This window comes from Drosophila novamexicana, unplaced genomic scaffold (assembly GCF_003285875.2).
Source record: "Drosophila novamexicana strain 15010-1031.04,08,12 unplaced genomic scaffold, DnovRS2.1 tig00004555-arrow-pilon, whole genome shotgun sequence".
NCBI lineage: Eukaryota > Metazoa > Arthropoda > Insecta > Diptera > Drosophilidae > Drosophila > Drosophila novamexicana.
In genome coordinates, this window is record NW_020825052.1 from 5,129,903 (window position 1) to 5,142,127 (window position 12,225).

General features: G+C 38.3%; 3 protein-coding genes across 5 annotated transcripts; 1 reads left to right on the forward strand and 2 right to left on the reverse strand.

Annotated features, from left to right (window-relative positions):
- Window positions 1-23: 23 nt before the first annotated feature.
- On the reverse strand, window positions 24-7,089 carry LOC115770067 (cysteine and histidine-rich protein 1 homolog). Of its 2 annotated transcripts, none has more exons than XM_030715163.1 (8): window positions 6,455-7,089; window positions 2,364-2,470; window positions 2,153-2,267; window positions 1,962-2,085; window positions 1,751-1,903; window positions 1,418-1,695; window positions 1,252-1,352; window positions 24-1,194 (listed from the first exon to the last, which is right to left on the reverse strand). In XM_030715163.1, the coding sequence occupies exons 1-8, from the start codon at window positions 6,815-6,817 to the stop codon at window positions 1,167-1,169; spliced, it is 1,269 nt and encodes a 422-aa protein (XP_030571023.1). In that variant the 5' UTR covers window positions 6,818-7,089; the 3' UTR covers window positions 24-1,166. The 2 variants fall into 2 exon arrangements, with proteins under 2 accessions (XP_030571023.1, XP_030571024.1); XM_030715164.1 differs by having other exon boundaries at window positions 26-1,194; window positions 2,412-2,470; window positions 6,455-7,088.
- A 694-nt stretch (window positions 7,090-7,783) lies between these two features.
- LOC115770431 (39S ribosomal protein L42, mitochondrial) lies at window positions 7,784-8,272 on the reverse strand. The gene has a single exon (XM_030715701.1). The coding sequence runs from the start codon at window positions 8,255-8,257 to the stop codon at window positions 7,871-7,873; it is 387 nt and encodes a 128-aa protein (XP_030571561.1). The 5' UTR covers window positions 8,258-8,272; the 3' UTR covers window positions 7,784-7,870.
- A 55-nt stretch (window positions 8,273-8,327) lies between these two features.
- On the forward strand, window positions 8,328-10,353 carry LOC115770430. 2 transcript variants are annotated; one of them, XM_030715699.1, is made up of 5 exons: window positions 8,328-8,540; window positions 8,612-8,694; window positions 8,761-9,250; window positions 9,328-9,481; window positions 9,551-10,353. In XM_030715699.1, the coding sequence occupies exons 1-5, from the start codon at window positions 8,493-8,495 to the stop codon at window positions 9,739-9,741; spliced, it is 966 nt and encodes a 321-aa protein (XP_030571559.1). In that variant the 5' UTR covers window positions 8,328-8,492; the 3' UTR covers window positions 9,742-10,353. The 2 variants fall into 2 exon arrangements, with proteins under 2 accessions (XP_030571559.1, XP_030571560.1); XM_030715700.1 differs by having other exon boundaries at window positions 8,625-8,694.
- Window positions 10,354-12,225: the final 1,872 nt, after the last annotated feature.

The window sequence follows — 12,225 nt, forward strand, 5'->3', positions numbered from 1 at the left end:
TTTATTGTATTTATTATGAAGTATCATTAATATCTATGTATTTGCATTTCGTATTTATACATAGCTTTATCATTTAACGATGCGCATAAATTACATATAAGAATGTAAATTGTAATCAATATAAAATAGGAGGGAGAAGTTAACAGAAAGCGGTTAAGAGAGTTTTCTTTAATATAAACTTTTTTTAAAGGAGTTTCTATTAAGTAAAGCAAATGGAGAACTGTTTTTCGTTTTCTTTTCAACTTTAGAATTTACAATATTGATATTAATAATATAAACATTGAGCGTTATAAACTCTGTTAGTTTTGGATCAGCTTGGTGTTGTTTTTCTTACAGTGTATTTGCACAGAATTGAAATCCGTGTCATCAGTTTCCTATAGATATATGTATATGTTAGCATTATCTTTACGCCTTGATCTCAGGGTGTCCGGTTGAAATAATCGTATAAGCATATATTTTAACCGAACAATTAGAAAAATCAGCTTGTTTGTATTTGTTTATTCGAGTGAGATCAATAAAATATTTTATCATTTTTAAAGTCGTCACACTACATAAATTCTCCACTTGCACTAACAGCAAAGATTAACATAGTTTTTGTTGAAATTATTGATGAATTAGTTTCCTCAATGGCATTCCCGATATACACGATACATATATACCGCGTTTATGGTAGATGTATTTATGATTAAATTAGCTGTTGTTTTGATTTGTACATTGAGCTATGTAATGTACATACATATGTTAGTAAATGTATGCATATGGCTCTGTATTTACGGCATAAAACGGGGCTAAACATAATCAGGGGGTGTCTCATCTACATTAATTTATGTCTGTCTTATAACTAAATATATCGCATCTTTCAATGTTTGTCTTACACAGCAGGTGTGGGACAATTTTACATTATTTTGTTGCCAGCAATATAAAGCTTAAAACTCGACTAATATTAGGTTACAATTACAACCTACCGCGTTACAGTGCTTTCGTTAATCGTGATTGTTAGTATAAGGGGTAGGGTGGTGGTTTTTCTTGTTGAAAGTACATGTACATTTTAAGATAGAAAATATATATTTATGTATTAGCTATATCTATATTTTGCACATTTATGAGTTAGAAACAACATACTTAAACTATTTCCAAAATCTGTACTACTGCATATAACGAGCCCTTTACTTATTCAGCAGAAACATTAGCAAACTGTGAAAAGAATATATGAATGAGATATAGATTGAATTTGGGAGTTGCATTACGAACCGGAAATTAATGCCCTTGTTTGCCAGCATGCGGTTGCATTCGCTAGAACCGGAACCGTTGCCATCCGGCAAGGGCAGCACATAGTAATCGCTCTCAGTGCTCTGAAATGAATGTAATATTAATTATGGACAGGCTTTCACAATAATTGGGCGGGCTGTTGTATTACCGTCTCTGTGAACTCGTGCTTGTAGATCTGTGTGGAGACCTTCATGTCCGAGAAGGGGCCCTTCAGTGCAAAGAAGTGTATGCTCATGGGTGTGCTGGTTTTCGTTTTCAGTATGAGCTGATAGGTAATGGTGCGATCATTCGATTGATGCGGATCGCGCTGGCTGTTGTTGATGCGCGCCTTGACCACCCACTGTTGGTTAAAAGCCGAAAAGCGAGCGGTCTCATAAAACAGCTTATGAACATATTCATCCGTGCGATATGGTTTCATTTGCAGATCTGTAATGATCTATGATAAGTACAAAGTGGTAATATTTTTGACTGGTCCACTTGCCATTGAATATGATTTTCTCGTAGCTTAGTAGATCAATCAATGTACTAAACATCTTCTTCTCCTCCTTGATCTTGACATCATGCGCCTCCAAGGCAGCCATTACCTCATAGCCAGATTTCTGCGGATGCAAACAGTTGCGTTCATGTTCAGTTGCTGTAAATGGTTACAAATTATTGATATGATAATATTAACATTCGGTATAGACACTCACTCTCATGATAGGGTCCACGCCACTGGCAGCCGATGCGATGATATTTGCATTTTGTGGGTCTCTCCTGGCACTCGTGCTGCTCGTGGCGTTCCAGCGATTTGTATGGGAACTCCTTGTTGCAAAACTGCGAGATACAATATAAGAAGTTAGCTTATATTGTGCAAGGAATTTGCTTTATTAAAACAGTTCACCTGACATTCGCTGGGTAGCTCAGAAGCTGCCTTCTCTACGGCCAAATTACGGGAGGCGGTGCTCTTTGATATTTCCACACGGCAATTGGGGCACGTGGCAATCTGATCACGCAGGCTGCATAAACGACATGATGCACGAGAAATGCAAAGAAAGAAAGATTTGTATTATTGGATTGTTCAACCACTTAACGGGCGTGTTTCGTCAAATCACAGTAAATAATTTTTCAAGTCGTTTAATTTGCGCTTTTGTGTTTCATACCGTCCGTCCGCCAGAAGGTGGGTGAAGCAGGCGGCGCACATCAGGTGACCCATTTGGCACTAGAATTAAAGAGAACAGAGTGAAAACAAGAGAGGTTTTAGTGCGGGCGCATGTCAAGAGAATAATGCTAAGAGATTTATAAGTATATAGTATGTAGTAGAAACTAAATAAAAATGTGGAATAAAAATTAACCTGCAATTAAAGAAAAAAGAAGAAAAATTTGCTATTAGTCAAAATACGCTGTTTTGCAAAGTTGAAAGTAGTATGATGAGGAGCGTGTGTCAATGGTAAAATTTGGTAGGAAAGTTATCATGAAATGGGATTCGGAATGGGGCTTAATTTGGTCGCTTTTGGTATGTGCTTGATCGAAATTTTCTGAAATGGATGGAAAGGCGCGGCTGCATTTGGCTGGATAGTGATTGGTTCCTGTGGGTTGCTCAATTTTATTTTTGTTGAAATAAAAACGCTTGGTTTGTATTCAGTTTTGAATTTAACAATTTGCACTCGATGCAAACATTTATTGAAATCACTTTTTTCATATTTGTCTATTTGTACATTTCAATTATATATCAACAGTTTACAGTAACTGCCTCTAATGGTGTTTAATTACTTAGCTGTAAGAATTAATTACATTACTTGTGGCTGTGTTTTTTTTTTTTTTTCGTGTGTGCTTACAAGAGTTAGCTAAGAAGGTAAAAGTATTGTTTTATGTAATTAATAAGTTGACTTAACTAGATTATTCGTTAGAGTGATAGAGATAGTTAAGATAGACAGAGAGAGAGAGAGAGAGAGAGAGAGAGAGAGAGAGAGAGATGTTAAGAGTCTACGGTTAAGCATAGTCTACGTTTAAGCAAAGGCTGGAGTGTAGGTTGGCTCCGTAAAAAAAAAATTAAAATTTCGCATAATTTTTTAAAAATTTTTTTATCTGCCAATTGTTATTTAAAATGTATGTGAAACGAACTGATAAGACTGTAGTAGGAGTAGATAGGATAGTGTTCCATTCAATTTCCGGGGATCAGTCGGAAAGAGAGAATCAGAAGACATGACCGTAAAAGGTCAGGTCTGGCAGCCCCGCTGGTTATTTCCATTGTAAGATTATTTTTGTATTGGCAAAGAATGCGGGCGACGAGACGCGACATTTTGTCAATTATCGTACCAGAGCGTGATAAAAACGCATTTTTAGGCTGCTGCCGTTGACGTTCGGTCGGTCTTCTGCCTGCCGTTTTGGAATTTCTATTTACGGAGTGACATGTGCGATATGCCCAATGCAATACATATATATATATATATATACATACATACACGTTCAACTGTATGAAGATATCTTTCTATTCGACAGATAAGAGCACGTTTGTTATTTGTCTTTTATTTTGTTGTCAGGCTTCTTGGGCTATATCTGTTTATGTGCGTGTGTGAGTGGGACAACATTTTGCTGCACCCCATCTCCCGTTCCTTTCCCATTTCCCATTCTCTCAAGTTGAATGAACTTCCAAATATTGTTCCAGCATTAAGAATTAATCCAAAGCAATCGGTATCTATGACCTACAGTATGCGTGAGGCAGCTGTGACAATTGTTTAAAACAAACCTCAAAAAGATGTTCAACTAGTTTTAGTCATGACATATCCATTTGTTGGTTAACTCTCTCTCTTGTTTTCCCTACCCGGGTATTCGTCGTTCGCTTGCTCAACTTTTGCTCCCCTTTTTGACATGCTCGTGCGGCAGACATAACAAAACCCAGCTGATGATGTTTTGGTAGATACGCCTGTATATGTGTGTCTATGTATGTATGTAAGTGGCTCTGTCAACAGCGTAGAAGCAGAAAGAGAACGGTGGCAAGTGGTGGAGAGGAGAGCGCGTCAACAATAAAAAGAACGAAAACGTAGCGTAGGTAAAAGGAAACGCACACATACGTTAGTGTTTACAGGTTTCAGATATTGGCTCAAAAACTGGTAAAACAAGTTTGTCTTAGATTACGGATCACTGAAAATAACAACAATAGCAAACAACCTGTGCATTTACTAAAAATGTTTATATGTGATGCTCCCCTTGCATTCCCCTCAGCATACATTCATACACACACTAATAATCATGCCAATTGATATAACATAAATACGCAGAAAACTTACAAAATGCGTAGTTTTTTTTTCATTTTTCTTTGCCCACGAACAGCTGACTATATTACGATACGCGCAGCGTGTGCGAGTGTGAGCAGGACAATACGAATGTCGAAAAGGCACAGAGGAGAACAACAAATGCCAGCAAAAGCAAAACAATAACAGAGAGCGTGAATATGATTAAACGAGAGTGAAAAAGAGCTGGTGTGTGTGTGTGCGTGTGAGTATTTATGCATGAATTACTGTTTAACAATATGAATACGCAAAAACGAACTATTTAATAAGTTTATAAATAACTAATCATTGGTATTGATATTATATTTTAAGATAATGCAAACATCCCAACGCACTCATACGTAAATATGTATGTATGTTTTCTTGCTGGGTCAAAGCAATGACGCAGTTATATTTATGACTGTTTTCGTGTGTGTATGTGTGTTTTCTGAGACAGGGGCCCAACAGCGAAAGAGAGAGAAACAAAATAAACCATAGACAACGCAGCACTATTGAAAAAGGCGAAAGGTTTAGAAAAGCAAACCCAGAAATCAACAAGAATAAAGATACGTACGTATTTACGTATTTATATGAACATATGCATATGTATGTACAAATTTGTTGAAAGCGTCTATATGCACACACATATACAACGTTATTACGTAAGCGTTGATTGTTTATAAATTGGCACAATTATTTATTAAATTGTCAAATAAAGCTGAAGAATTAAGAAACCAAAATGACGGACGCCCGCATCAATGAATGATAGAAAAAATGTTTATGTGCTTTTATGTATGTATGTATGTATGTGGCTTAAAGGCGAATTGTATGAAAGAGGAAATGGCAGACGGGCAGACAGACAATTAGCTTTTTGAATGCTTATGCATGTATGTATGTGTGAACAAAGCAAACCAATACTGACGTTGCGTTGTTAGCATTTTTATTTTTTGATTGTGGGCGGGGCTGGTAGAAACAACGACGGCAATGGCGCCGCCGCGGAGGTCGCACGGGCAACGCAGCTAAAAATAGGCCACGAACAAAAAGAATACATAACGGCTTCTATTTCACAATATGTAAATAACGCATCTTTGCGATATATTCCTAACATACAAATAAATGTGTATACATTTATTTATGCAAATATACAGATGTACATATGTATGTATGTAATTAACATATGTACAATTTGCATATTAAGAATTTCCGACATACATACATACATTCATATGCATAAAACTTATGACGCAACAGCGGAAAAAGGCCAAGTATGCATGCAACTGTAAAAGAGTGTTACAGCAAATGTAACTGCGCAAATAGTAGTAAGGTGGGGGTCAGTGGGGTGAGCATTGAAATTGAGCAGGGTTGCTTTGGTCGCTCGTCTAAAACGCAATAAAACTGCAGCAGCCTGGCGAGAACTGCATGCTATGTAACAGCAATGCGTGCGAGCGAGTGCGCTGTATATACATACTTACAAAAACGATCAATGGGTGAGCTGTAGGGAGGTAGGGGAACAAATGCCGCAAGTGCCTGGCATTGTCATTTTCAAGGCAAACGCAATGGGCATTTGCAAGTTACCATAGGCAAACAAAAAATATGCACCGTTTTTTCTCGTTCCTTTTTACTGTTTTTGGGGCGCACGCTCTCGCTGTTACTAGCGACTCCAGCTGTGTGCGCTGCGCTTAACAGGGCGGTTGCGGTGCGCGGCGAGGGAGTGGCTACTTACAGCTGAGTTTGCGATTGCTTTTGCTCGATTTGTTTTGTATACAGAGAAATGTCACAAATACACACACACGCACAAAGAGCAGGTATGTACATACACTCACAAATGCTTGCTAATACATTTGCCTCTTTGTGCACATATATATTACATTTTTCGTATTTTTTTTTTTTTAAATTATCAAAACTCATTTGCCTAGTTGCATCAATTGTCTCACCTGATACATGGCCGTTTTTGGCAAATCCAAGCACACGGCACAGCAAAGCGCAGTCGAGATGCGATAGGCAAGCTTCTCGTGCGTTCCGGATCCAGTTCCAGCTGGACCACCGCCCCCGCCGCCGGACATTCCCGACGAGGAGGAAGCTGCACTCGGATCAAGCATTTGCTTCTTAGCTGGAGGCTCACCGCTACTCTGCGTATCTAACGGTACGCCCAACGACATGCTACTACTACCTCCCGCCGAAGATGTTGACGCTTGAATTTGAATTTGCATGGTGGACACCTGGTTGTCGCCTAACATTGGCAATGTGGACGAGGGTGGCTGTTGCACCGCCGAACTTGAAGATTCTACGGTGGACATATTTTCGCTATGCTGCACTCTCTATTTATGTATTTTTCTTTGCTTCTCGCTTCGTCAAAAATGTCAAATTCAGTCAATTTAAATCGCAGCAATCCCCTTACTCGCTCTCTCTTCCTTAATAGACTTCATATACACACACACAGACTCATACAGCACCAGCAATGCACTGCACTTTTGTGATTTTTCTATTCACACAACTTTCTTTGCTCTCCACTTCCACTTTTTTTATTTAAATTTCCGTCACACGTCCACTTGCTTTGAAAGTTACAGCTATAATGAAAATAAGCGAAGAGACGAGACAAGAGATGTGAGAGAAGTTTGACAAAACTTTAGCAGAATGTTAAAATAACAGAATTGTAGAAATACAGTGGCATTTGATTGTAAGCCACATGTTAGTTTTTAAAAGTGCTCAGATAATATTTTTGTGTTCTACATCGAGGATTCTGCAACAACTTTAACATAGCTGGTTTATTTATAATGAGCAATACTAATGAGCTTATCAAACAAGAGACCGAACCTTATAACTAGCCATGTTCTGGTTCGAACCCTGAACCTAACAGTTCTATTTTGTTTATGTCTATTTCGTTGAGACATGGGACTTTTTAGGACACTTATATAAGAAAATACCTATGATTTTTCTTATTGACCCAGATATTTTATTATAAGGACCAATTTACTTTAAGATTCCAATAGAACATTTTTTAGATTGCGGTAACGGTGAGAGAATTACTGAAATTTGAATATGTGTTCGCTCCTTATGCTACATTTCCAATACCCAATTGGTTTTTATGGTATCGTCCCGTGGCCGTTAAACTCAAATTGGTACTGTTAATGAAGCAATTAGAAAATGCTTGCGAACAGCTGTTCTTGTTTTGGTTTTATTTATTCATGTTTTTAATTAGATATTCATTGTTACAATAGGTAACATATGCCAACATAAATACGAGCCGCAGTGTGTTTTTTTTTTGCCTATTTTTATTAAAAAGAGCAAAGTACGTTTAATTTATAAACATAATTGTATTGCCTATAAAGCGCGCTTATGTAATCTTGTAATTATAAGTAAGGCCGGTCCATTGGCGTCTTTTTGGCCTTCTTGTCACGTGCCCGCGGGAACCAACGATGCTTTGTAGTATGTGTCAACCTCATTAGCTCCTGACGTGCCACCTCTGGGTGTTTGCTTTTAAATGCACTCATTGCCGTTTGCAGCGCAGCCTCCTTAATTACTTCCGACGTTTGGTTCTCGACAATCGTTGGCAGAGGTTTTGTATGCTCGTAGGGGAACGGAGTGTCTGGATGCCAGGCAACGATTGTTTTGCCATTTCTGGTCACTGCCACACTGTCAACAAGGGTTTTTCCACCCACGGCATTCTTATTTACAGCATTTATTGGAAAATTTGTTGAAAATAAACGACAGGTAGAATATAAACGTGCAGACATCATTGTCACAAGTGTGGCCAGACCATCATACAGAAAATCCGATTAATAAATATCGACCAGCCGCCGCAATCTATCGGACGACTGGCAACAGCTGTAAAACTCGGCAATACAAAATACGCGCAAACAATTTTAATTAATTTTATAAATCATTTTAAAAACAATAATATTGCGTACAAATAGATCCATACAACTTGTTCATGGCTTTAAATACATTCTCTAACAGAAGAAGCAATGTACAATGCCAAATAATGCATCATGTTGGGGCAGCCTGAGGCATCTGTCGTCAGTAAGTCTCTTGTTTATAGACAATTTTTAACAATAATTTGCTAATACGAAATGCAAAAAATAAAACTAAAGAAACGTCAAAAAGGACATCATTCACTTAGGAAACAACTACGGGTCAAACAAACTGACTCTTGGGCCTCACATCGCATTACATTGTAAGTGCTTATATCTTGAGCATGAATTGGCAGAATTTGTTATAAACATGCTTCATTAACATTTAGATCAGATATTTCCTGTCAGAAGGAAGGCAACGTATATTTTAAAAGTCGAAGTATGAGTGGCCGCGGCCGCAATGCCCGCCGTTCGGCGGAAAAGGCAAAGAAGGAATTTATTGGCTTTGATGATCCACTCGGCATTGACATGAACATTTCCGTGAAGGATGAAGTAATATGTCCTGATATGTTGCCAACGCAAGACGACGATATATTCGGAATGGTTGACAGTCAAGATTTGGTTGATGAACAGCAAAAAATGCAGCGTTTGTATCCCATGGACATGGGTCCAAATGAACATCACAATTTCAACGACCGTTTGAGCAGCCTCGAGCGCAAAGTGGATTTCCTGCTTAATATAAATACGAAAATATTAGCACGAGTTGATAAAATATGTGAAAACATGAAGTCGGTGACAAAGCCAAACGATTTTCCCGTAAAGCATAAGGAAGCATTGGAAGCAATTGATCTGAAAATAGCGAATGATATGGAGAAATATGTAAGTAATATGTGTGCGGCTTTTTACTTTTTATGCTAATCAATTTTTATGTTCCTTTTATTTTATTTAACTTTCAGACAGAGCTATTTAAAAATCTGCTAAGTCCAAGTGGAATCGTTAAAAATATTGGTCGCATCATTGATCAGAAGCTGTTGATGGAGATGAACTATGGAGGGCACAGTTCGAAAGCTGGTTTAAGCAGTTATATTAACCTGAACACAGCGTTATATGGTAAGTAATAAGTATTGTGCTCCATTTTTAAGTATTGTTTTATATGCAAATACATGCGCTTTTCTACAGAGTCTCAGAGAACAGAAGGCTATACGTTTGATGATTACAGAAAGGATGCTCGCATGGCTTTTCAGAAAGCCAAAAATCGTGTCTATAAGGCCGTATCTGAGGCGAGAAAGCTAAAAAGATTAAATGGCGAAATCGCCGAGAGCAATAATCAAAATAATGACACGAATGAATGTAAAGAAAAATTGGAATGAGCAACAGGCATCTGTATATTAGTAATCACAACACGTATGTAAGTGTTTAGTTTTAATTATTTTTATTAAAACGGAGGCACATTATTTCCATTTCGTATGTATATACATTTGATATATGTATGCATACGTTTTGTCCATAATGAATTTAAGATCATAGAAACATGATGTACATTTAGCTTTTACTGCTTTCTCTCAGTGTTTATGTTAACTAACAGTCATATGAATCGATAACTATCGTTTATCGAAACTCCGCTGCTAAATAAAGCGCTAAATTTAAATCGTCTTGTGTAATCAAACACAGTGCTCAATTTAATGAAGGCTAAAAGTGTCAATAGCCGCAGCTTAAGTAATATCTTAAACAAATTGCTTCATTCTAAAGGGCAATCCGTATACAACAACAAGTTTGCATCCCTCTGAAATGCCTGTCAATGTGTCAAATATCAACATTCTTCGCCCACACAGCGTCAAGGTACTTGAAATTTTGACTTTTCAGCTCTTTTGCAGCACGTTCAAAGCATTTCTCCGTACGTAACGTCACTTGGCTGTCGACGTTGCCTTCCTTGAGCTTGCTGCTAATATTTTATTAAGTGCTTCAAATTATTAAGTGCTTCAAATTTATTTTGAATAAACACAAACTGTCGCCTGGGCGGGCTCTGGGTCCTTGTCCTAGCATCCACTTGGGCCATCACTCAGGCTGTGCTTGCTTTCTGCTTGTGCAAAATATGCTGCCAATCTTACACTTCGCTTATCCTCCGCCTTTTAGCACCAATATAGCAGCGGTATACATTGTTTGCCTGTGGCACACATCTACGTCCGTGTCAACAGGCCATCCAATGAGTCGCCGAGTAACCAGGGCAAATACTGATATGGTTTATTGGGGAAAAGTTATTAGGTATTTTGATTTTTATTTAATTTGCATTCTACAGCTCAATTAATTGGGCAGGCGAGGCGTATTAATAGCCTGCAGTTTTATCTAGTCATTGACATAGCCGTGGGCTCGGATCGAGACAACAAAACAAATATCTGTCATTCGCATACCGATGTTGTCGGTTATGAGCCATAAAAATGGCACAAAAACACACCGAATGGCCCGAAACAACGAAATGTCGAGAATACGTTGCGTATACGCACGGTTATCGCTCATACATACATTGCCATCGCAATGTATTATATATGGAAAAGCTTCGGGCAAAACTATGTCCATGCTCCACGCCCCCTTTTGCCATTCCGTAACGCCTTTCTGTGGATGTTGCCGGCCATAAAAGTCGGCACCATAGCTGCAAATTGTGCCCCATTTGTTTTGCCTGATAATGTCTCAATAAAATCTGTAAGGCAATCCGTAGGTGTTACTATGTGTGTAGGTGTGTGTAGGTGTGTGGGTGTATATGCGTCTGTGTGCTTTTTAGGTGTGTGTTATTACGAATACGCCCGCTACTTACCTAAGCTCGGAGCATATATTGAGCCTCCGTAAGCAAACTATTTTGTAATTACCAAAGCTGTTAAATTTAACGACCAGTGTCCCTTATACCTTGTCTCTACTGTCCCCAAAAGCGATGCAAATGTCCTTTATGCAATGCACTTTGTGAGTCCTACAGCCAACTGGCTTTTAATTAAATAGTTTTCATTCGTTTATGATTGCAACACCAGTTGGCTTTAATGGTCATGCAGGAAAAAGCATAAAAAATGTAAAGAAAGAAAGCAAAATCAAAAAGAACATTTATCTGCGAAGCGCTGAATATTCAATACCCTTGCGGAACTAATTCGATATTTCACTGTGATTTCTTGTCGTTACGTTTGAGTTAGTAACAAAGCCAATTTTGGCTAAGATAACTATAACTATCCCAGTTCTCTGTTATTTACCATGATAATGAGTAAATGAGTAAATTTGAGTTCCCTTTTGAGAAACAGAACAGTTGTTTGTAAACAGCCTGGTTAACCCGCACAGCTCCGCGGCAGGCCTGCGATGGGGCGGGGTAGTTCCAGTGGTTGCCTCCTCCTGAGTCGGCGTGCTTTGCGTGCTGTTGTCGAGCAAGTTCATCGCTAATTGGTTGCCATGGCTTTCCAGCCTGATGCGGTGGGGAACGTTAAATTTTGAATTTCCTTCCTGATGGAGAACACTCTAAACTTGTACATAAAAGGTTGCCTTTATTTAAGATATCTATAAGTAAATGTGAACCTCATTAATCAAGATTGCCCGAAGGCTGGCCAAAAATGCTCATATCGACTTAGCTTAGCTTAATTAATCAGGCTTAAGAACATCTATATATATGTCGGAACAGAGAAATCACTTTCTTTGCAATTAGGCATACTGGCAGCACAGCAAGTCCCGAGTGTCGTTATAGTCACAAAATAATTATATTTTTAGGAGCGAGCACGTCTGTTCTCTATGACTTCCACTTTTAGAATGAATAATTTTCATCGTCCTCGAGCATACTACTCATGCTCTTGTCATTCTATATTCTTCTCTGACTTTTAGTACTGTTA

Excerpts from the sequence above, each read along its gene's own strand:
- LOC115770067 (XM_030715163.1), bottom strand. The coding sequence starts at position 6,817 with ATGTCCACCGTAGAATCTTCAAGTTCGGCGGTGCAACAGCCACCCTCG. Across the intron at positions 2,471-6,454 it reads CAAAAACGGCCATGTATCAG|TGCCAAATGGGTCACCTGAT; the intron begins GTGAGACAATTG and ends CTTTAATTCTAG. Across the intron at positions 1,353-1,417 it reads AGCACGAGTTCACAGAGACG|AGCACTGAGAGCGATTACTA; the intron begins GTAATACAACAG and ends CATTCATTTCAG.
- LOC115770431 (XM_030715701.1), bottom strand. The coding sequence starts at position 8,257 with ATGATGTCTGCACGTTTATATTCTACCTGTCGTTTATTTTCAACAAAT.
- LOC115770430 (XM_030715699.1), top strand. The coding sequence starts at position 8,493 with ATGCCAAATAATGCATCATGTTGGGGCAGCCTGAGGCATCTGTCGTCA. Across the intron at positions 9,251-9,327 it reads CGAATGATATGGAGAAATAT|ACAGAGCTATTTAAAAATCT; the intron begins GTAAGTAATATG and ends TTTAACTTTCAG. Across the intron at positions 9,482-9,550 it reads CCTGAACACAGCGTTATATG|AGTCTCAGAGAACAGAAGGC; the intron begins GTAAGTAATAAG and ends GCTTTTCTACAG.